Source organism: Ixodes scapularis, unplaced genomic scaffold (genome assembly GCF_016920785.2).
Source record: "Ixodes scapularis isolate PalLabHiFi unplaced genomic scaffold, ASM1692078v2 PGA_scaffold11__112_contigs__length_91849675, whole genome shotgun sequence".
Taxonomy (NCBI): Eukaryota; Metazoa; Arthropoda; class Arachnida; order Ixodida; family Ixodidae; genus Ixodes; species Ixodes scapularis.
This window is the reverse complement of record NW_024609837.1, coordinates 87,704,887-87,730,124: the sequence shown is the minus strand read 5'-3', so window position 1 is coordinate 87,730,124 and position 25,238 is coordinate 87,704,887. Positions and strand designations below refer to the sequence as shown.

The 25,238-nt window shown below is 46.2% G+C and overlaps 1 protein-coding gene across 4 annotated transcripts in view; it reads left to right on the top strand.

Annotated features, from left to right (window-relative positions):
* LOC8043646 (protein misato homolog 1) overlaps positions 1-25,238 on the top strand; it is a 78,143-nt gene that overhangs the window by 6,383 nt on the left and 46,522 nt on the right. Inside the window, exons 2-4 of one of the 4 annotated variants that reach the window (XM_029992790.4) lie at positions 4,776-4,865; positions 16,566-16,678; positions 21,271-21,340. In XM_029992790.4, the coding sequence (XP_029848650.3) occupies positions 4,776-4,865; positions 16,566-16,678; positions 21,271-21,340 (273 nt within the window). Of the gene's footprint in view, positions 1-4,775; positions 4,866-6,467; positions 6,487-13,931; positions 14,013-16,565; positions 16,679-21,270; positions 21,341-25,238 lie in introns of those variants that run through there. The other 3 variants (XM_040220130.2, XM_040220129.2, XM_040220128.3) reach the window with 3 other exon arrangements.

Sequence of the window (25,238 nt, the reverse complement as noted above, 5' to 3'; positions counted from 1 at the left end):
TCCGATCCGAAACCTTGCCGGCCAGCAGCTCTCACGCGAGCGGTAGACCTGCTCGGCGTTCTTTAACCTTGCTCCTGCTAATCGCTTCGAATACGACAACTCCGTTAATCGTAGTCTGCTGCTTCGGTATTGAGTTGCACAATAGGATAAACTCGAAATTTGTTTCCCTGTTCCTCCACGCAACTGCACGTCCGTTGCTTTCGCACGTCAAGAGGTTCGCACATATAATTACTATGTCGAGCACGTGTGGGTTGTGCGATAAGCAGTGCTGATTTGCATCTTGAACAGCTGAATACCACTCAGAGAATATCAAGGACACCATCTTCAGAAACATATGGTAGTTGCTTTTTGGTTCTCATTAAGGCTCACAAAGTTTCAAGTTTTCGCATCTGTTACAGTGTTATCCCATCTACCTAGGTCCCCAACCACTCATGTTCATCTGTGCTGCTAAGCAGAATTGAAATTGCTCCCGTGCTCGTCTAAGACACAAGGTGAAGTGCAATGGAAACTGATCTGAGCTGCTCCTAAAATGCCCCAGAATGAAGTTTTAGCTGCTCCCAGCCTGCTCCAGAACGGCGGTTTCAGCTGCTCCCGTGGCTGCTCCTAAATACATTTCATGAGTTCCACCCCTGTGTACTATATCATTAATAAACAACAAAAAAAAGGAGAGGTCCGAGCACAGAGCCCTGGGGAACGCTAGAGTCAACAGAAAGTCTGTCAGAGCGATGTTCACCATAATCTATGAATTGTAGGTATAGGAGGTATTCACTGGACGCCATATTTGAGGGCGATGTTTAGAGCGCATGCTCAGAACGAGCTCACATGAATAGCCTGCTGAGACCGGCAACCTCGATGGTGCTAAATGCACGCTCCAAAAGGACTGCGGAAGCTTGCCGTCGGCACGCGCTCACCAGCAGCGCACACGGATATGGCCGCCAGTGAATACTCCCTATAGTAACTTTTTGTGAGAGACCTTATCAAACGCCTTGGAAAAATCCATGGAAATAGCACCAATTTTTTTTTTTTTACATTGTTTATTGCGGAGGAGAAATTGTGAACAGCCTCAATTAATTAAGTACATGTTGAGAAATTTTTTCGGAATCCATACTGAATTTTAGTCGAGATGTTGTGTTCGTCTAGGAATTTTGATAAATGATTATACATTATATGTTCAAGAAGTTTACAGGCAGTTGAAGCGGAAAACAAACAGCGCAAGGACAAGGACAGAGTAGAAGGCGGTAGACACACACAGCGCTGTTGAAGTCAATGAATTTGGATGGTAATTTTGAATGCACTGCTTGTTTCCGTTCTTATGAAGTGGTTTGAGTCTGGCCGTACCGCAGTTGTCTGGAACCTGACCTTCGGAACTGTGGTTCATTATACCGGCCAATCGATCTTCAAGCACGAAACATTGAGGGGGAAGAGATATAATTGTGAAACAATTGCACAACAAACGGTTCAAGCAACGTCCTCTTTGTCATTGTCTGCTTTACTCGCTCGAGAAGCGGAGGGGGGAAAAAACTGGGTAGAAAGCGATAGCCACGTGACTTCCAGCAACTCTCTCCTCCGAGCCTCCGTGCAGATGTTTCAGTTTCGAGCAGTCTCATTTTTTTACTTTAATAAAAATATATGTGACTCTGTAGGAAAATATTGAATGGGCAGTCTATAATGTTCACAAATAATAGTAGTACTATATACATTCAGGAAGAAAATTAATTAATCAGACAATTAGTAACTAAGCATAGTTTTGAGTCTGTATTAATATATAGAGATCAATACTGCTATAATTAACTTTGCAGAAAGCATATCGGGTGTTAACTTTACAGAAAGCATATCTGGTGTTATGGTATGTTCTATTAACTCATTTAGTAAGAGGTTATATGTAATGGATTGATTAAAGATGATCTGCAGAATTGGATGTTTCAGTTTTCTGTATGTCTAGTGTTATATTGTGGAATGTTCCTTCTAAGGTTTAACAAATCAAGGATAGCAATTTGTTACTAGTTTTCACTGCCTTATACAGTGATAGAAATTTGTATTTCAAGAGTAAATAAATTTTTAGTATTTTGAAGTCTGTATTTCAAGAGTAAATAAATTTTTAGTATTTTGAAATCTGTAAAATAAGTGTTTGTGTGAGTATACCATGTGACATTTCCGATAGTTCATATGGCCTTCTTTTGGTTTAGTACTATTGTAAGGAGGCTGTGTTAAGTTGTACACCATATGGATAGGCAGTATGTTAAGTTTAGCTATATGAATGCATTGCTTAATGTTCTCTTAACATTTATTGGTAGAATATGTCGATATTTGTTTAGAAGACCATTAGCTTTGTTAATTTTTGAATGAATGTGGTTTATGTGATGGTCCCAGGTTAGGTGCTCAGAAAAGACACCACCTAGAGTTTTGACAACTCTATTTCAATTTGCTTAGTATCCAGGTAGATGTGGGCAGTGATATTTAATGGTTTGTTATTAGATCGAAATATGATAGACCTCATTTTATCTACATTTATGGTCAGATAATTAATATCAGTCCATTTTTTTTAATAACACTAAAGCCACTAATCAGTTAAAGATTTGCCGTGTGCTAAGAGCGGGCATATTCCGCCTCTATAACCCTCTGTGGATGTTAGTTATCAGTACTCAAACTTCCCTCTATTTAATTAAAAGGGGGGGGGGGGGGGGGGGTGAATAGTAGCACGCCTAGTTCTGTGAATATCCTTGGGATGTCCTTAAGATGTCCTAACAATCTGGGATGTCCTATGAACGTCCACAGGACGTCCCCGGAATGCTAGGACATCCTAAGGACATCACAGAACTATGTGTGCTACTAGGGATATATATCAAATGGTATATATATCCCAATAACATCTTCATGAAAGATCCCGAGGATGTCCCAGAAAATTCCTTTTGGGGCCACATTCTTGGACCTTTAGGATGCTCCAAAACATCCCGTCAGGGATCGGGACATGAATGTCCCTTCCCCCTCTTCTCAATGGTAAGAATTCTTACCATTGTGGGATATCCTCCAAGGATATTTATGGTTTACAAAGGGGGGAGGAGGAGGAAGAGGGGGTGGGGTGGGGTGGAAGGGAGGGGACAAGAGCATGTGGCCTCATCTTAGGAGTAAACAAATGCACGAGGTGCAGAAAGAGCAGACAAGCTTGCACGCCCTACAGTTGCTAATTAAAGTAAGAACACTGACTTCACATAACTTCAAAAAAATTAGACGTTTACAACTTCCTGTAATGCCGATTTAGAGTGCAGCTCTTGAGGAGGAGGAGGGGAGGGTACTGAGGTGAGGGTATGCCCCTCCTCCTCATCTATACGCTCTCCTCTTCCCCAGAGCCATCTATACAGAGGGTTTGGTCAATGGGAGGCGCGGGCAGAGTCAGGGCGTGCACCAGACGCAAAAAGTGGGCTTGGCATGGTCTCTTGGCCAACCAGAAGCCTAAAAGAATCCCCTAGCGGTGGTAGCGAGAAACTGTTTTAATCAAAGGTATATGTTTGTATATAGTTTTAATAAGCGCTTCGAAGTTAAGTGTAGCAACCCTTTGTGGTTGAAGATAGCGTACACGTGATATTTTGATCATGATCGTGCAGAAAGATGTAAGAGACGAATGCACCGCTCAACTCTGTTCTGCTTGGACAGAGTATGATCACTCGGACGGCAGATTCCCGGCGCTTGGCGTACGGATTATGTCGATCGTTCTGCTAATCGCACTCTTCCACCATGATTTTGGATGACCGTGATTGAAACATCACATGCACCATTTTTTTCAGTCACCGAGAGTTAGTCCGACGCACTTATCAAGTTTGTTTCTTGTGACCACCGCCAGGGTATTATTTTTGGCTTCTGGTTGGTCACATTCGAATTTCTGAAGATGCCCTGGAACACGCCCATCCCGCTTTCGGCCAAAGGTGCCTCCTCATTTATCTCCTATACTTCCCAACGAATGGCCAAACTTTTTACATATACGGCTCTGCTCCTCCGCTCCTGCTGCTTTCACGTGTGCAACGCGTGTTGTCACGTGACGTTTCGGCGCGGTGACATTTCGGTGGAAGTCACGGTGACGTTTTGCACATGACTTCCACCGAAACATCACGGTGACGTTTCTGCACCGTGCCGAAACGTCGCACAACGTTTTGGCGTAGTACATTATGGGACATTCCCCATAATGCACCACGCAGTTATGCCGACAGCAACGCCACTCAAGCTGGAAACAGGCGCCTAAGAGCTGTGCTCTAAAACAATTTTATGTATCGCCTCCTATGCAGGAGGCATCTTCAATAAGTACAGCATCAATGTCAATGTCAATAGTTGCTGACAAAAAGAGTATGGCCAGTGACTATAGCTGCTCCGTCATGCTGCACACATTGTATTTTTCTAATAGCCAATACACTTAGCACATCATTTTTTGAAATTTTTTTAACTGCAACAATACCTTTGGATTAATGTGTACTTTTTTTGTGTGTGTGAGTGTTCCAATGTTTTGATTAGAAGCACTGTTGTCACTTTGTTTTTATTGGTATTGTCTTGCCAGAACTGCTCTATAACTGTTGGGTTATATTTGTCCCCTCTTGTTTGGCTGCCCTGGGTCACTTGCAACATAACGATGAATGAAACTTTACGCCTTCAAGGTCCTTGTTGTGAAGGCTATGTCATGTTCAATTCGGTTGATTTCAGTTCCTTTCGAACGCAATTCTTGAAAAACCTGTGTTTAGTGAGGAAGCAAGAAGGCTCACGGCAGTGACTGATGGCAATGACATTTGCAGCAAACCTGCTTTTCCTACAACCGGAATGACTCTAGGATCCCGCTTGAGTTCAACCACGACATATTCTTCCGCGAAGGCAAGAGCCCCAGGGTAAGTTGCCTCCGGCTCCGTCGAGTAACTGATTAACAGTTTTTAAGTTGCCGTAAGTAATTTCGATTCCAATAATTTTCTAAGTTGCAATTAAATTTTATTAACATGTAGCTTAGTAGCTTACCTCAAGGACATACGGTGGTTTCTTCTCAAAACTGATAAATATGTGAATACACACTGATTTGGACCCAAAGTGCCTGTTGTCAATGCCTCAAGTGTAGTGCTGGATCAAGATGGAACTGTACCAATATCGTTTTATGGAAACTGAGCAGCAAGCAGGCCAGTGTTAGTAGAGCAACTCGATTGGAAACTTGCTTTGGAAATGAAAACCCCTCGCATCCACTGGAACCGAGCCATTGCGAGCCAGATTCGATTACAGCACGACGCGTCCTTTGGTGGTTGTTCAAAGCACACAAACTCTTTAGTCAGTTTCGTTTGTCAATTAATTAGGTGTACATAGTCTGTCTGAAGACAGATCAGCAAAAGCTGACTTTGCCAACACAATGAGTAGTATATATTTCTTTTTTGTTTTGTACTTTTTCTTTTGCTTTTTGGATTGGGCAGCTCTTCCATCCCAGGTGAAAATTCAAAGTGGGACCACTTGCAAGTGGAACCACTTGCAAGTGGTACCACTAGCAAGTGGGGCCGGTTCCATAACCCACTTGTAGGGGGTACCACTTGCAAGTGGGGCCGGTTGCATAATCCACTTGCAAGTGGTACCACTTGTAGGTGGTGCCAGTGTCATAAACCATTTGTAAATGCCAACCAACCACAGACATCCGGTGGACATTCAGTAAAGATCCACGAATCTCCAGTGGACAGCCGCCAGACATCCAAGTGGTAATCGGTCGGGCACCTCAATACTCACTCGTGCTCAGATGTTCTATGTTCTGAACTATGTCAAGGGCAACCGCGAGCCAATTGATATTGGCCGTATCATTTTATTGCCCCTTCCGTCTTCCTTTACACATCAGTGCTTCTGGCGGCCCGGAGCATCTTCGAGGTTTGCTGTTAAACCTTTACATGCTGAGAAACCGTGTTGCCGTGTCATGAAGAAGCCGTCTCGCCATTGCCCTAAAAAGAATTAAAAGAAGAAAAATCTGAATGTACAATGCACAAGCTCCACGTCCTCCTTTTTTTCATATGTCCACAACCGCCAAATCGACTCGCTTAACACAGCTATAATATCAAGAGTGGCACTTACCGCTTCCTTGCATCGAGACGAAAGCAATCCATTCATACTGGGGCTCGTTTTCGGTCCTTGGAGTGTTTGGAGGTTACCACAAAAACAAAACATATGACGAACGAAGCACGCGAGCCAATGGACGCCGAATGAGTCGGCAAAAGGCTCAGCTCGGCTCGAACAATGGCAGTGATTCGGCAGTGAATGAGTACGTTCGGCAGTGAATATGAGTAAAACCTTTTTTCAAAATACTGGCATAATATTTATGCAAGACTCAGTTTAAAATAATTATCTCAAATATTTTACAATTTTGTGCATTATATTACCAACCATTTGATTGTCTATGCATTCAATTCCTACTATTCGCCATTTACTCAATGGCTGCTTCCATTGAGATCAGTGGCTGCTTCTCGCTATATTTTAAACTTTCGAGCGCAGGTAGGTTCGTGAAATTGTATTGTGCGATTCGCATGCGGTTCCGATAAACATATCCAACTTTTGGTTTTCTTATATACGTTGTATATTAGATGTCGGCTTTGCCAACCGTTTAAGTTGGTTGAAATCTCCGAATATTTCTGTACCTCGTCGACGCTGTGAATTCATTTGCGAAGTTTCTCCAGGTATAATATTTAATTTATGGGAGCTTGTTACGTTTCTTATCACTGGTTTTTCTACAGTTTTGTAGCACACTTCATGTTCTCATGTGTGAACCAAATATATATGAAGGAATATCTTGTGAAATTGCCATTTGTAGGAGGCAAGTGGCGTAACTAGATTGAAATAATAGCTCCTTAAACCCAAGTGGAGCCAAATGCGTGTTGACACTGACCTCTTCGAAGCACAAGGTGAAAATGGTAAACTTTATAGCTGACTGATCACATAGGAGTATTCTGACTGACCACTTAGGTGCTAAAGTTGAGGCTTGGGCGAGTTGGTACATACTTCGGAAATTAAAAACAGCGCGGAAAGACGAGGACCAGACAAAGAAGTGACACGGACGTAGCGCTGACTTACAACTGAGTTTATTGAACGCAAACTCGCAATATTTATTTGCGGTGTCACGAACAAAAGAACATAAAAAATTCAGCCCATGTGATGTATCACCAATAAAAATAAAACAATGATAAAAAAACATTGAAAAAAAAAAACATTGAAAAAAATAATAATGAAATGCGCCATGACACAGCCGTACAGAGTATGTGCTAAAAATCGAGCAAGTCACGGAACTAGAAAATTCATCTCTTTGCCTGATAGGGCCACAGAAGGACTGCTTACACATGCTGCACCCAGCCTCGCTATCTCAACAGCCTCTAGAATTTCCCGAGTAAGCTGGTCCCTATGACGCTTAACAACCTCACACCGTTGGAAGTCGGGAAGGCAACCACAGTCGCGGCAATGAATGCCCAGGTGACCAGACACGGTTGTGGAGACACTGTAAGCGTGCTCTCTCAACCTGTCGTTGAGACAGCGGCCCGTCTGGCCAACGTAGCGCCTGCCACACGTCAGAGGGAGAGAATAAACAACCCCCTCCGAACACGGGACGAAGCGATCTCGATGCCTCGTACTGCAAGCCGTGGCCGCCCTCGAAGAAGGGTTAACAGCTCTGCACAACCTGGACAGCTTGTCCGGGGCAGAGAATAAAACGTCGACGTCACACCTGCCAGCAATGCGTTTTAGGTTGTGGGACAGGCCGTGTACGTAGGGAATAACCACAAACTTTCTTCTTTCCCTTCCCTTTCTGTTGTTGGCCTCTTCTTCACTTCTCATAGGGCTGCTCTTGATATCTTTCAGCAAAGACTCGGCGACCGTTGTTAACACGTGAGAGGGAAACCCAGCATCTGCGAGGCGTTCAGTTTGCCTGTCAAAGCTATGTTTAATTTTATGATAACAAGACCTACGCAGCGCATGTGTATAGCAAGTCCTTGCAATCGCCCGCTTGACAGTTTTTGAGTGAGCGGACTCGAATGGCAACAATGGCTTTCCAGCACGGGGTTCATAGCTCCAACAAAGATGACCTGGACATATAGTTAAATTCAAATCCAAAAACCGGATGCATCCTGCCTCAGGCACTTCATGAGTCAGAACAAGTGGCGAAAGGCAATGACTAAAAATGCCTAAAACGTCAGTCACTGACGAAAGAAAGGATACGGCATCGGCATGAAACAAAATCAGAAAATCATCTACGTACCGGAAGACCTTTGCAACTTTGGTTCCCCCAAGCCGTTCAAAGATGAGGCGGTCAAGGCTCGCTAACAACAAGTCGCTAAGTACGGGGGCAATGCAAGAACCAATACATACCCCTTGCCGTTGCAAATAGATGTTACCCTCCCAAGTCGCAAAGGTCGACCTCAGATACATATCAAGGAGTTCCATGAAGCCTTCAACTGAAATTCCCGCAGCATTTTGAAAGGCAACTACACCAAACACATCGATGCAGTCACGAATGCAGGTAAGGAGTCCATTATGTGGCAAGGAGTAATACAAATCCTTAATATCGAATGAACAGGCCATAAAGCTAGTGCGCTGGTTGTCTTTAAGAAAAGAAATGACATTATCGGAACTCTTCACGAGAAAAGGATCGTGAATCTCAAACAGCTTCAAACTCTTTTGCAGGAACAAGGCAACCGACTTCTGCCAAGTACCGGCCTCCGAAACAATGACACGCAAAGGGCAATCTACCTTGTGCGTCTTTGCTGCGAAGAAAAGCTCCAAACTAAGCTGTTTCCCAGCGTCAATTTTCTTACCCAGCTGTTCGAGGTTCAGCCTCTTACAAAGTTTTTTCGCCTCAGATTTTTGTTTAGTTAGGGAAACGCTGTCCTTAGGCAGGAACACAGACGAAATAGCCACAAGTGCCTTGGATTATAAAGGTCAACTGGAAGGACAAGGAACCCCCCTTCTTTATCTGAGGCTAATAAAGACAAAGAGTTATCTTTCAAAAAGGTTGACACCTTCTTAACCGGGATCTTGCTAGCGCCAGGCGTGCGTCTGGTCAACACATCCAGTCCCTCAGAGACGCACCTCTCGGCCTCCGCTTCCGGAACTTTCCTGGCAACATCCCGGACGAGGCTCAGAAGTTCCGCCCGCGATTTCTTCGGCTCCACGGCAAACTTTGGACCCCGGTCCAAAACACGATGGATGCTCTCAGGCAGGGAGACCTGACCCAGCGTGTGGACGGTGGACCTGCTTGGCGCAGCCCTCTTGGGAGCCGAAGCACGTAGCTCCGAAAGCATGCGTCGCCAATGGAACTCAGCAGTAGCATCAGCGAGTTCGCGGTACTCACGCCACCTCCTGCCTCCGTGACCGTTGGAAGTCGTGCCTTGAAGCATGAGAAAAAGGCACTCCTTGTAGAAGCGGGCCTGTCGATGCCATTCCGAACTGAGGACCTTGCACATCCTGACTCCGTGCCCCTGCGAGGGTTTGAAGCCGCCGAAGAGTAGGATGATCTCTGGAGGAAGCTGCCGGTGGCGAACGTGAAATGAGAATCTTCGTGCGTTGCAGACGGCGATGGCGTAGACGGCGACGATGAAACAAGGCTGAACAGTGAAACAATTAAAAGGGCCCATTGTACTAGAAATGAATGATGCTAAAGTTGAGGCTTGGGCGAGTTGGTACATACTTCGGAAATTAAAAACAGCGCGGAAAGACGAGGACCAGACAAAGAAGTGACACGGACGTAGCGCTGACTTACAACTGAGTTTATTGAACGCAAACTCGCAATATTTATTTGCGGTGTCACGAACAAAAGAACGTGTGGCAGGCGCTACGTTGGCCAGACGGGCCGCTGTCTCAACGACAGGTTGAGAGAGCACGCTTACAGTGTCTCCACAACCGTGTCTGGTCACCTGGGCATTCATTGCCGCGACTGTGGTTGCCTTCCCGACTTCCAACGGTGTGAGGTTGTTAAGCGTCATAGGGACCAGCTTACTCGGGAAATTCTAGAGGCTGTTGAGATAGCGAGGCTGGGTGCAGCATGTGTAAGCAGTCCTTCTGTGGCCCTATCAGGCAAAGAGATGAATTTTCTAGTTCCGTGACTTGCTCGATTTTTAGCACATACTCTGTACGGCTGTGTCATGGCGCATTTCATTATTATTTTTTTCAATGTTTTTTTCAATGTTTTTTTTTCAATGTTTTTTTATCATTGTTTTATTTTTATTGGTGATACATCACATGGGCTGAATTTTTTATGTTCTTTTGTTCGTGACACCGCAAATAAATATTGCGAGTTTGCGTTCAATAAACTCAGTTGTAAGTCAGCGCTACGTCCGTGTCACTTCTTTGTCTGGTCCTCGTCTTTCCGCGCTGTTTTTAATTTCCGAAGTATGTACCAACTCGCCCAAGCCTCAACTTTAGCATCATTCATTTCTAGTACAATGGGCCCTTTTAATTGTTTCACTGTTCAGCCTTGTTTCATCGTCGCCGTCTACGCCATCGCCGTCTGCAACGCACGAAGATTCTCATTTCACGTTCGCCACCGGCAGCTTCCTCCAGAGATCATCCTACTCTTCGGCGGCTTCAAACCCTCGCAGGGGCACGGAGTCAGGATGTGCAAGGTCCTCAGTTCGGAATGGCATCGACAGGCCCGCTTCTACAAGGAGTGCCTTTTTCTCATGCTTCAAGGCACGACTTCCAACGGTCACGGAGGCAGGAGGTGGCGTGAGTACCGCGAACTCGCTGATGCTACTGCTGAGTTCCATTGGCGACGCATGCTTTCGGAGCTACGTGCTTCGGCTCCCAAGAGGGCTGCGCCAAGCAGGTCCACCGTCCACACGCTGGGTCAGGTCTCCCTGCCTGAGAGCATCCGTCGTGTTTTGGACCGGGGTCCAAAGTTTGCCGTGGAGCCGAAGAAATCGCGGGCGGAACTTCTGAGCCTCGTCCGGGATGTTGCCAGGAAAGTTCCGGAAGCGGAGGCCGAGAGGTGCGTCTCTGAGGGACTGGATGTGTTGACCAGACGCACGCCTGGCGCTAGCAAGATCCCGGTTAAGAAGGTGTCAACCTTTTTGAAAGATAACTCTTTGTCTTTATTAGCCTCAGATAAAGAAGGGGGGTTCCTTGTCCTTCCAGTTGACCTTTATAAATCCAAGGCACTTGTGGCTATTTCGTCTGTGTTCCTGCCTAAGGACAGCGTTTCCCTAACTAAACAAAAATCTGAGGCGAAAAAACTTTGTAAGAGGCTGAACCTCGAACAGCTGGGTAAGAAAATTGACGCTGGGAAACAGCTTAGTTTGGAGCTTTTCTTCGCAGCAAAGACGCACAAGGTAGATTGCCCTTTGCGTGTCATTGTTTCGGAGGCCGGTACTTGGCAGAAGTCGGTTGCCTTGTTCCTGCAAAAGAGTTTGAAGCTGTTTGAGATTCACGATCCTTTTCTCGTGAAGAGTTCCGATAATGTCATTTCTTTTCTTAAAGACAACCAGCGCACTAGCTTTATGGCCTGTTCATTCGATATTAAGGATTTGTATTACTCCTTGCCACATAATGGACTCCTTACCTGCATTCGTGACTGCATCGATGTGTTTGGTGTAGTTGCCTTTCAAAATGCTGCGGGAATTTCAGTTGAAGGCTTCATGGAACTCCTTGATATGTATCTGAGGTCGACCTTTGCGACTTGGGAGGGTAACATCTATTTGCAACGGCAAGGGGTATGTATTGGTTCTTGCATTGCCCCCGTACTTAGCGACTTGTTGTTAGCGAGCCTTGACCGCCTCATCTTTGAACGGCTTGGGGGAACCAAAGTTGCAAAGGTCTTCCGGTACGTAGATGATTTTCTGATTTTGTTTCATGCCGATGCCGTATCCTTTCTTTCGTCAGTGACTGACGTTTTAGGCATTTTTAGTCATTGCCTTTCGCCACTTGTTCTGACTCATGAAGTGCCTGAGGCAGGATGCATCCGGTTTTTGGATTTGAATTTAACTATATGTCCAGGTCATCTTTGTTGGAGCTATGAACCCCGTGCTGGAAAGCCATTGTTGCCATTCGAGTCCGCTCACTCAAAAACTGTCAAGCGGGCGATTGCAAGGACTTGCTATACACATGCGCTGCGTAGGTCTTGTTATCATAAAATTAAACATAGCTTTGACAGGCAAACTGAACGCCTCGCAGATGCTGGGTTTCCCTCTCACGTGTTAACAACGGTCGCCGAGTCTTTGCTGAAAGATATCAAGAGCAGCCCTATGAGAAGTGAAGAAGAGGCCAACAACAGAAAGGGAAGGGAAAGAAGAAAGTTTGTGGTTATTCCCTACGTACACGGCCTGTCCCACAACCTAAAACGCATTGCTGGCAGGTGTGACGTCGACGTTTTATTCTCTGCCCCGGACAAGCTGTCCAGGTTGTGCAGAGCTGTTAACCCTTCTTCGAGGGCGGCCACGGCTTGCAGTACGAGGCATCGAGATCGCTTCGTCCCGTGTTCGGAGGGGGTTGTTTATTCTCTCCCTCTGACGTGTGGCAGGCGCTACGTTGGCCAGACGGGCCGCTGTCTCAACGACAGGTTGAGAGAGCACGCTTACAGTGTCTCCACAACCGTGTCTGGTCACCTGGGCATTCATTGCCGCGACTGTGGTTGCCTTCCCGACTTCCAACGGTGTGAGGTTGTTAAGCGTCATAGGGACCAGCTTACTCGGGAAATTCTAGAGGCTGTTGAGATAGCGAGGCTGGGTGCAGCATGTGTAAGCAGTCCTTCTGTGGCCCTATCAGGCAAAGAGATGAATTTTCTAGTTCCGTGACTTGCTCGATTTTTAGCACATACTCTGTACGGCTGTGTCATGGCGCATTTCATTATTATTTTTTTCAATGTTTTTTTCAATGTTTTTTTTTTTTCAATGTTTTTTTATCATTGTTTTATTTTTATTGGTGATACATCACATGGGCTGAATTTTTTATGTTCTTTTGTTCGTGACACCGCAAATAAATATTGCGAGTTTGCGTTCAATAAACTCAGTTGTAAGTCAGCGCTACGTCCGTGTCACTTCTTTGTCTGGTCCTCGTCTTTCCGCGCTGTTTTTAATTTCCGGACCACTTAGGTCCAACTGGGCTTCTAGCTGTAACCACTTGAAAGGCAAGTGGAACCCCCTAAGACCAACTGGTCTTCTGACTGACCACTTTGAAGGAAAATGGAACCAGTTGGGGCCAAGTGGTTTTCTGACTACAACCACTTGGGAGGCAAGTGGTCCCACTTGGCCGTCCAAGTGGAATCACTTTAACCAAAGTGTTCTTCAAGTGGGACCACTTGCAAAACCACTTTGAATTTTCGCCTGGGATGGAAGTTGCAGCATGGCACAACCCCACCATCTTCGTCGTTTCCGTTCCACTACGTCCGATCTCCGGAGTTGCCGCTGCAGTGGAGGGCCCGACAATCGCTTGTAGCTCGGTGCCGAAGTTTGGATTAGACTTATCAATTAGACTAGAAGCCCGCTGCGAAGAAGCCAGCTCTTCGCAGCGGGCTTCTACGGCAGCTTCCCAACCGAGTAGTTTTGCATAGTCGCCGACAAGGCGAAACGGCAGGGAGGGGCTTCGGGTGTTCTGCCACCGGCTCGAGCTTCCCACCTCGGGAGACGCCAAAGCGTCTCCCAAACCTTGACGAGGCGTGCACAGCCAAAGCAGTTGGAAGGCAAACGAACGCATGCTGGAGGCTGGGCGTTCGAAAGAGACGCCGTGCCATTCTCTTTCGGTCGGCGAGTGCGGTAACGTCGCAGCAGTGCCTCGAGGCAAGAAGCTCAAATGGCTCTTCACCACGTTTTGTTAAGCAATCAACCGTAACTATGTGGATATAGAGCCACAGAATAAGTCGTGCTTCGAGTGAGTGACATTTCGTCCGTTTAGTCGCTTGCAGTCGTCGTTAGCAGTTATATCCGAAAGTTTATCTGAAATTGTGGGAAACGCTTTTTGCATCCTTTGATATTGTTGAGATGGCCTGCAACGGAGCAAAGCAGAGTTGCCCGAGCTTCCCAACGCCGCATCCGAAGCTCAGAAAGGTGCGTTTTCTAATCATACCAATCACCAGTTGCGAGCCAATGGACTTCTTCCAAAACCGACGCGCCCCATCGTGGCAAAATACCACGCAGTGCACTCTGGGAACTAGTTGGCCGCTCAGTTTCGGTTTCGACTGAGCAGCTTCATCTCATGCTATCACGCCGCGACCGAACGCGCTGCTTGCGTTTTCGATTATCTGACTTTTCACGAACGTACAATACACTCATTCTCGAGTGATACAAAACGAAGACCGGGGCACTTTTCTTGGTTCCCGAAACACCGGATATTATGAGTGCGTATGCAAACGTAGTAAGACGTGGCTTAGTCACCTCACCCCACGAGTGAATCTTTGAGTTCAATTTCAATAATCCCGTCTAGTACCAGTGAACTAGAACTGAAATTTGTTCATCTGGAGCCTTTCACCTATTTTGTTTGCCAAACGTCCGCTTCTTGTTACTTCATTGGGCAAAAAGCAAGCCGCATTCTCACAGGAGTATCAAAGTTGAGCCCAGCGCTGACGCATGAACTTTTAAGGAAACGCAATAAATTCGACCTAACTACTACACAAAAGTTACTATGATGTCTTCCTCGTGTCATCATATATCTCCCACTCAAATTTTATGCTGACAGAAGATTAAGTTTTCGCAAACGCTGAGATCGGCTAGCTACGACGGAGGCCCTAACAAGCGTCCCCTACTCCTCGCTAAGCCCTTTTGGACGAGCTTTTACTGACGCCCAAGATCTGTGCCTGAACGGTGTGTCTGAAATTATCTCGACATACTCGGGCAGGAAGAAAGCAAACACATAACAAATATTATGGCCATTAGCAACCGTCAAACGCGCTTTCAATAATTTCGTTCGTTTGGCGCAGCGCATAGGTGTTCATACCCGTCCGGCGCACTCCCGGCGAACATTGCGACATTCTTCACACAAGTGCTCGACTTTTGCTTTCTAAAAACGGTCTGTATGTGCGAATGTGCCTATATGATTGGCAGGATAACTTTATGCGCATACGCCATGTTGACATTAGTGGAATGCCAAGCGGGTGGAGACCTCACTTCGTGCAGTGCTGCGAGTCAGTACAGATAAGAGATAAGAAGTGTGTTAAAATTGAGCTTTTCAATGGCGCCTCCGAGTTTTACCTCGCATACTCAGGCGTATTAAGAAGAACATTAATTGCAAAAAGTGATATTTCGTCTATGGATGCACGAAACAAACAAACTTGCTGATCAACAACACTAATGTAAAGGCGCGAGCTCGGTGTATGCATACTTACTGGTTGCTAGAACTTGTTGATTCGTACACAAGCAAGATCCCCGAGCTTCGCAGCGTCGAGATTCCCAGCACTGGCTCGTCCACATACCTCGATTGGAACGCTAACAGAAAGGCTCAAGTACAAAAATGCAACAAGCATGAGTTAAGACAAGCTATACGTCTCGGGTTTGTCTAAAGCTTCGAGGTCTGGCCATTTAGGTTAGTTTAGAGACCACAAATGACGCTCTCGGGACCAGAAAACATGAGATAACGGCCGTTAATAGTCCACGCTCTGTGTATAATCTCTTGTCGACGTGTCGATCGAAACCGAAACCATGCCACCCTCGTCCCTGGCTGGCCAACTAGTTCCCAGAGTGCAGCGCGCGCCGTGTTGCATGTAGGGCTTTATGGAAGTAGTCTATTGGGAAATGAAGTGTTGATACTCTAAGCATAGCTCATATATTGGCTCTAGTCACGACTATAAAACTACTTTGATGCTCGTCCTTCTTCTTTTTTTTTTGAAGGATAAAAGAAAGGGGTAATTAAAGTAGTTCGATGTGTGCCGCCTTAGTGCTCATCTATTCTGCAATCTGCACTCCACAGGGACAGGTAACAAACAAGTACCCTTCCTTTTTCTTCCTTTTTTTCGAGGGAGAAAAAATAAATTAAGGGTAACCGAAGTAGCTTGATCCCAGACAACCCGGTTGGGCATTAAACTAGGTGGACTCACAGTCTGCCACCGTAACTTGTTCCTTTGATCTGCACTTCACAGAGACGGGTGGTGCATCGGTACCTTTCCTTTTTGTGTTTTTATAGCGCAGCTCTTAGGCACCCGTTTCCTGCTTGAGCGGCGATGCCGTAGCCGTCGGCGTAATTGTGCGTTGCATTATGGGAAGTTACCCATAATGACGTCACGTGACGTCACTAGGGTCATGAGTGACATCGCGAAGGCCACTCGTGAAAGTCACGACCTTCACAGTGACCTTCACGAGGGTTACTAGGGTCACGAGTGTGTCGCAAGGGAGGAGGAGGAGGGGGAGGAGGAGAGGAGCAGGCGGAGGGGAGGGTACGGAGGAAGAGGAGAGGCATACCGAACCCTCTGTAATCTCCCCTCGTCCTCCTCAAGAGCTGCGCTTTAATTCGGCATAGCAGGGAGTTGTAAACGTCTTTCATTTTTTTCGAGGGAGAAAGAAAGAAAGAAAGTAACTCAAGTAGTTCGATCTTAGATACCTGGACGATTAAGTTGATGTACTAAAGCTCTGCCATTGTAGCTTGCATCTCCCGCTGTACGGGCTGCGCAGGGGCAGTTGACGTACACGCCACGACTGGTGGTGGCCGACCTTCCGGGAAGCCTTGGCCATCTCAAGAACGACCTGTACGATCCCCCGCCATCTGCCAAAGAACAGATCTCCTGGTCAGATCACCCTTTTTCCTCACTCCATATCACCGTCGCCCAAAGAGCCACGGAGTATGGTTCGTGGAGCACGTCTTCAACTGGTGTGTTTACCGGGTTCGGGAAAAAATGGCCCCGGAAAAAATGTCCCCGGATAAAATGGTCCCATGTGCAGTGTAGAAAAATATGGTCCCAAAGCGGCGACCTTCGTGTGGCCCGGTCACAATGACCTACTTTTGACGGTGAGTCAATCTACTCTATAGGTTTCTTTTTTTTCTTTTTCGGGGGAATTGGAGAGAGTAAGTGTCTGGATGCTCTCGCTTTTTTTTTTTCTACCCAAAGACATCGAAGATGGCAAGCATATGAATAAAGAGATCATGCAGGCAGCTGCAGATGGACTTCTGAACTATTTTGACATGACCTATGTTTCTGGAAGTTACAGGCGTGTCAACCGAGCGAACGGTATTGTTAGTTTACGACAAACGTCTCCGAACTATCCACTTCTTATGTGGAATGTTCACTCTGCCACTGTAAAAGGAGGCCACAGGACCAGCAATTTTTTGGAAGTGTGGAAGTGGAGGTTAGGAAGCATTGTCGGTCACAGTGATCCAACAGTATGGAAGGCCATCGATGCCTTACGCATGTTTGAGGCTCGAGCCTAGGAGCCGACCGTGACTGTGAAGATGGCCCAGGACCGAGTCGGCACACCTCCCAAAAAGAGAAGCACGTCAGCGGTCGTCGACACGCAGCGCCGTCTCAAGAACCTTTGTGAGAGGTATGCCGCTGGGACGACCACAATTGAGAACTTTCTTCGTTTTGTTGGCCGTACGACCTGCTTCTAAGGAATTTGCATGTACTGAAACTGAACTGAGAATGTTCACTCAAGTATGTTGAAGTGTATTCCCTCGTCTCTTTTCGTTCAAAAATAATAAATGATATCACGTCAAAACAGACTGTGATTACTCCGTTGGAAAAAGAAGTGAGGTTATGGCCTCCCTTTTCGAAATGAGCTTCGCATGTTATATTTTTTTCTTACCCTGGAGCCATTTTTTCCTGCTTGCCACTTGGGACCATTTTTTCCGGGGCCATTTATTTGGCCATTTCTTTCGGGGCCACTTTTTCCGGAGCCATTTTTTCCTACACCTGCGTTTACCGCGTCCTCAAATGTGGGCTCTCAACTTCCACCTGATGATGTCATGGAAGTGTCGTACCGTCACCTGCCGCGATCCTGAGAGTGCTACAGCGGCAGATGTGGATGCAGCAGGCACCTGTTCTGCTGCAGTTCGCTCTCCGTCTTGACAGTCCACGGAAGCTTCTGTAGCAACGAATTGGGACGCCGCAACGACGGCGACGCTTGCCTTTGCTCGTCTTTATTGGGTTGAAACTTCCATGACCAACCAGCCCAATTGCAACGTCCGAAAGCGCAGCACACCGGCTCGTGTAACGTAATTTGCCGTCACTTTTTTTTATGCATGGGCAGGAGGAGGTGATGAACACACCAGTGAAAGACGCGCTCCAGACACTGTGCCTTGGCGTCTTGCACGCAGTGCAGAGTGCCAGTTCGTCTGCTTCTTGTGCAGGGGTTGCAGTGGCTTCAGAACGGGCCGAGCTCCGATTGGCTCTGATGGAAAAGGTAGTGGGTAGACCTCAATGCTCTAGCCGCCTCGAGGTCTAACCACTATCCTTCTAATCGGAGCCAACGAGAGCTCGGCATTCTGACATTGCAGCAACCCCTGCCAAGAAGTGGACAAACTTCCACTCCGCATACCCGGTGCATACCTTGTTTTAGTATTGGAAGCGTGCAGCATGACAGTATCGCCACGGAGCGACTCCTAGACGAAGCGTTTCGCGTAGGCAGTGGCCGAACTGGCAAGGTTGGCTACATAGTGTAGCAGCCAACATTAGTTTATAACTAATGCCAGCCAACCCGAGCAGAACGCTACACAAAACGTTCAGGGTCACGGTCGGCGGTAACTTTTTACATTAGACCAGAAAATTGAGGACACGCATGCCCTCTATGCGCCTGCAAAACGTGCCGCAATCGTCTTAATTCCAGTACGCCTATTCATTCCGCCAGCAAGCGTAGAGCAATGTGATAGGGGAACGAAAAGTATGTGTCAGGTAGACTCAATCAATTACTATCACTGGTGATTGTTATTCCGTAGTGATTTCGAAGCCTCCAAACACAGAAACACTTCGTAGGGGCATCTTCCAGCTCATGTAAATAGTAAATGTAGTGCATGTTGCCAGCGTTGCCGCTCACAACTGCGGGACACACGATTAAACAAGAGCTTCGAGCAACTCCTGCTGGTGGAATGATGGGAAGCACACGCAGAGCAGCGCTGGACGTAAGTAGGCTTGGAATGTCAAGGTGCCAAATGTTTACTTCGGAGCGAGATGGAGAAACACGGCTGCGAGAAGGTGCAGACGCAACCAAGACTCCAGTACCGCATTAGAATAGATTGGAGCAGGGAGTGCTTCGCTATGCGGCATAGCATGGACGTTGTCATTGGTGGCGTCGCCAGACAGCTGTCAAGCGGAACGGTGTGCCCCCATGGGTGTCTGACGCTCCCAATGCAGCTTGCGTGTCATCTGCTTCATCCGTGCAAATATCTTTTTATTGGTCGCGGATCAAATAACGGGAAAATGCCCTCGTAAATTGGCTTGGCGTTGCTCTTTTAGCTAACTTGTTATTTATTTATTTAAAAATACTGTAAGATACTGTAAATCCCACGAGGGATTTTAACTGGATTGAACATACGCATATAAAACAAAGTACATGCATCTTGAGTAGAACATGAACGTCATAAGTGGATCAGTCACTTAAATATTCTTATGTGTAGTACTACCATAATATCCTGAGAGATGCCCACCCTCGAAAGATAACCCACCCCTATTTTTGACTTGATTTGCAATTTTGTTTTAAACACCAAGAGATAGCCCTCTATTAGTAATTGTAGTGCCCGAATCAATGATGACTTGGACATAAATGCGGCTAGTTAGCTATGGTGGGATATAAGCGAACATTGCTAGCTGGGAAGTACAGTTATCTTTGCTTCATTGCCCCTCGCCACAATAACAAGTTTGGCAGGGACGCATGACCTGAAATTAGCATTTGTTTTCACCTTTCTCGATAGCATACTGAAAGTTAGAACACTGCTTATTTTCACCCGATTTGCTTTCTATTTTAGGTGGGCTATCTCTGGGGGTTTTACGGTAATTGGGAAAAGTAAAACATCTTAAATATAAAATTTTCACACAAATACACAAGGGTAATGAAATTCTCAAAACCAAGACACTTTACATTATTAATCGTAGTGTAAGAGAATACAGTCAAACCCGACTATATCGAACCCGTTTACATCTAATTATCCCTTATATCGTACAATTTTTTGTGAACAGTAATGTTACAGTGATAATACATAGCAAAAACTATGGTTACTTACAGTTAGTAGCTGTAGCAACTAATATAATATATAATGATAATATATAGCAAAAACTAGCGGTTACTAAAACTGCCAAGAGCGTCGTTTTGCTCTGCAAGCTGGCTTTTCCCCAACGCCAGCGGCCGCATTGGGGGAAAGCCAGCGTGCCGAGCACGCTGGTTTTTTCTTTTTTCTTCCACCCGGAAGAAAAAAAAAATCTCTTTTGCGGAGGGAGCGGGGAGAGGGTGCTTCGTGCTCCCTCTCCCCGCTCCGTCCGCAAAAAAGAATATTATTTTTTCTTCCGGTTGACGCAGCCGTGCGGAAGAAAAAAAAGCCAGCTTGCTCTGCTAGCTGGCTTTCCCCCAACGCAGCCGCCTGCCGTAGGGGAAAGCCAACTTGCAGAGCAAAACTTTGCTCTGCAGGAGAAGGTGCTCCTGCTTGGACGTGCTCCGTGCTCTCGGCGTAGTTCGGCGCTAATGCACGAATATAGAAGGCAGCGGCCTCAGCATTTTGGAGTCCGTCGATACGTAGAAAAATATTGTTATCGCGGATGCAATGAAGAAAAAACAGCAGGAGATGCAAGACTATTTCATTGTGTAATATGTCAGCAGAAAGTGGATTTTTGTGAGTCAAATTCATTAAAACTGTTATATCGAATTACCCGCTAATCAAACTTATTCCCGATTTTTTTGCGAGTTCGATATATGCAAGTTTGACTGTATCTAGATATAGGAATTAAGTGATGGTGGTGCTCTTAGTAAAGTATGATCGAGTTGGTTTTATTCTCTGATGGCTAATGAAAGTTTTGACCTGACTCGTTTTTTCTACTCAACTACATGCAGTGTTGTTACTGAGCTGGTTATGTCAGAAGAATGTGTGGAGTAGAGTCCGTGCTGTTCAAGTAAAGTCGCCTAGCCCCTGGAAGTTCATGGCACTGAAAACGCCCCCATTCCGAGATATATATATATATATATATATCAGAACAAGGGGCGCGCTGTAATGTTTGGTTGCGTTTTGAATACGAAAAGAAGCCTTGCTCGATTGGAATTTTCGACATACTAGGATGTTTAGGTTGCATAGATTGAGTTTGTGCCAAAAAACACGATCTCAAAAACCTGCCTATCTAACCTTTTCGAGCCCTCCTGATGGCTGAGGGTCCTTTTTTGTTTCTCTGCATCACATTGGCAGGTCTGGCAAGGTAACCATTCACAAGACGGAGCCTGTGCCGAAAAGTTCCAGCAGCCATTCCAGGGACCAGGTGAGTAGCAGAAAGCCTTGGCTGGCGGAAGTTTAGCATTCCCCGCTTAAGGGGGCGGTGCGACAATTTTCGAACTTCGGCCAAATAATTGTGGGAGTTGGACTCGGTCATTTCTGTATTCAAGAGGGAAGACCGTTTCTGCTTCCGTGCGCTAGTTTTTATTTTAAAACAATGGCAAAGATGGAAGATTTTGGCACCTCTCAGCTTGTGCATCGGCGACAGAGTACTTCCGAGTCACGTGCACCGTGACATCTCTGGGGGATCATTTCACTTCCGTATGGGCTCTGTGACCTCTGTTTCTTGGTCCTCCAGCGGTCCTCTTGTGATTCTGAACTTTCTGTCAACGCCATGGCGTGTTAAGCTCTGACACCACGCCCCTGAGGCGTTTTTTGCGCGGTAGACGATAATAAAGGAGGATTTGGTTTACGAACAGTGGACTCTGATTCGGGCACGACACAACACCACACCCGGTAGGCATTGCCCATGATTGCAACGGACGATACGATCATACGTTGAGAAACTTGAGAAAACGAAAATTCAGACTCTTATCTACTCCTCATACAAACCAGACTGCTAGACATTACTCGAGAAGTTGCTGAAGCTCTTTAATCCATCTACAAATATTTACACAAGGTGGGCTCTTGGCACAGAACAAGACATCGGCTGACCGTTGGGTAGACCAAGCAGTTCGATCATCGCTAGCGCGTTGGCTCACGAGATTCTTCTTTTCCGTCATTGTATATGCGCTCCCACTCATGCTCAGTTGAAAATTCCCGTTAGATTCCAATTGCAGTGATGTGATTGCTGCGCCAATTACGCCAAACTGCGCCAAGGGGCTAATCCTGCTACATTTTGCCAAAATATGGGTAATCTGCGCCAAGCCTGCGCCAAAGAACCAATTTTGGTCACCTTTCAAACCGAAACTAAACTGAGTACCGTCATTGAGCATGTGTCAGCTAGGTGGCGCAAGCGGCCGCCCGACACAAAGTACCCTGCATCAATCGTGGCATTGTAACTCTGGAGCCGGGGAAAAGAAGGGACGTAGGACAGGCACAAAACTCCAATGTCAGTATTGAACCAGCTCGCCTGCACCCTTGCTTTAGTTACATCAATCGTCCATCCGGTCTCGCATTGTTTTTTCGGGTGTATCTCGAAACCACCCATTCTTATTTGAACCCTTCTCGTTTGAACCCATTCGCAAAATGCCCTTCTCGTTTTAACCTTTCGCGTTTCGACCCCTTTTTATTTATACCCGTCTCATTTGAACCCATTCTCATTTGAACCCTTCTCGTCTGAACCCATTCGCAAAACGCCCTTCGCGTTTTAACCTTTCACGTTTCGACCCTTCCTCATTTGAACCCGTTGTCATTTGAACACCGTAGTGAGGTATAGAAAGAAGGGAAAACAGTTGAGGATGAAGGTTGAAGATGAAGCGAAGCGGCACCATCTCTTGCATAGCACATGAAACAAATTTCCTTATGCTTGCGTGCCACCCCGAGTCTGTTGACGTAGCTACATGGTCACATGGTGACGTGGTTTCAAAAGTGCTAGCGCAGATTCGGTACTTCATTTCTCTTCTGTCGCTGTATGTCGGTTAAGATGTCGTCGTGTGAAGCGGATGGATCATTGTGCTAGTCGTGTGTTATTGCTTGTAATGGCCAATTCGGGTGGTAATTTTCCCTGAAAAAAATTTTTCCCATATCTTCGGCAAGGGCGTTCGCGTGGTCAAAGGCTGGCGCGTGCAAGCTTTTCGGGTTGCGCTTCTCAGGCGTGTACCGGCAATTTACCAGCAGAAGTTTTCTCGAGCTCCAAGAGGTCGGGCAGCTTGTCTGCCAGACTGTATCCGGTATCGCCACATCAGAATCGGGATAGGGAACCAAACGAAACAATGCTCGCTGAGGCGGCAAATAGCGGGTTTGAGTGGCAAATGAAGCCATTGAGACAGGCACCCTTTTGTGCTCTGAGACAAGATAGCAAAAAGAATGAAGAGAAAGATAACTTATGTTTCAAAGAAAGTCAACATCTTTGGAAGAATTTATCAAGCCTGAGCAAGGTATGTTTGCTCTGAGACATGGGCTGCATCATACATCACTTTATTTTACAACTCTGCAATAACAAGTTATTACACCGCTGTAAAAAAAAGTATGCCTAGTGATGCAGTTTGAAACTTGAACACGCATTACAATTTCAAGGAGGGCGGGTGCAATGAGAAGACTGAGGATTCCAAAAAAGGTACTAGAGAGTTTTAGTAGATCGTTCCGATACCCCCGATAGCCCCGATAGCAATACTATGCATGCGCAAGGGAGGCGGTGGCGGAGTATCGGGTATCGTTATCGGAGTCATGGGAACGATCTACTAAAACTCTTGATCTACTAACAGTAAACAGAATATGGAAAGCGACGCTGGCAAGCCTCCGTGGCAACAGTTAATCGAAAATCCAAATGAATTTTATTGAATTTGACGCGCGTGCGGGCAGCACCACACTGATTTGTACATCTGCCCTTTCATCGATTTTATATTTTAATATTCTGTCAGCTGTACGGACTGTGGTAGCGCCAATATTTTGAAAAGTTTTGTGAAGCCGCTTCTGTTTACACACATCTCAAAGAGTCGTAATTTATGTTGTTGGCGTATGCAGCGTGCTCATGGTACCATAGAACGATCGAAGAAGTTCACAGAGCTAACTCGCGACCCAGTCAAATAAAAACGCCAGTTCATTGTGCTTTGCATTCGAGTGGGGAGAGTTACGTGATGCGCCGCTGGCGCGTTTTTGGTCGCCGGTGCCACAGGCAAGGGCTTGAAGGCAATTAAATACCCGAATTCGCCATAAATACCGCAGGAAGGTTGCGAGATCATGATGTTGGATTAATTTGGGTTCGAAAGGAGAGAGGTTAAAATGAGAAAAGTCTTTCTGACAATGGTCAAAATCAGAAAGTATGTTTTGAGAAAATTTGAAATGAGAAAGGTTAAAATGAGAAAAGTCGTTTTGAGAAGGGTCAAAACCTGAAAGTTTGTTTTGAGAACGGTTTAAATGAGAAAGGGAGAAACGCGAAAGTTGTTTTGCGCTGGGTTGAAATGAGAAGGTAAAAACGAGAAGGTAGAAATGCGAACGGGTTCTAATGAGAACCACCCATTTTTTCCGCCGTCTCTTCTTTCGCGCTCTCGTCGTCTCGTAAATCTCGTCTCGCGTTTTTTTTTTTTGTTCAGCGATAGATGCGGGTTTGTGCGGACACTCAGACGCTAGTGTACTGGGTACCAGCCATACCGTCACGCTGTGAAACGAAATTACGTTTTTGCGCGGCGGGAGTTACTTTTTGAACTGAAGCACTCGCTTCTGAAAGGTGGGAAAACAATTTGGTCCCTGCCGGCCAGTCCGCACGTCGCTACAGATATGGAGCTTCCTAAACTGAAACATAAAGACTGCCGCATGTTCATCAACATTCCTGTTCTTGTTTAAAACATACGCTACTACCAAAATCTCTTTTTAACTCGACGACTGCTGTGTGGAAGTTGGCTTTCTTTCGAGGGGGACCCCGGCACATGAAAAATCTGTCGCAAAAGAAAGTTGGTGAAAAAAAGTGAGCTAAAGCAAAGAAGGCAATATCTGCATGCTAAACCCGCACAGCGCGCTTGTTTGTCTCGAGTTCAGTTGCACAAAGTGCTCCAAGAACGTTTTGACCCTGACTCGCGATGTCCTGCATCGATGCGCTCAGGTTATTTTTTTCTGTATGTTTAGCTTGTACCTCGCATGCCGGCCTTGCAAGCACGTGCCGCTGGACTCTTTATTGTCGCATGTTGGGCAGTTACATTTTGCGTACATTTTTGGAAACCAGTTGGCGAAAGAGTGGAAAGGCATGGTTTCGGTTTCGATCGAACAGCCGTCTCCGCTCGCGCGAC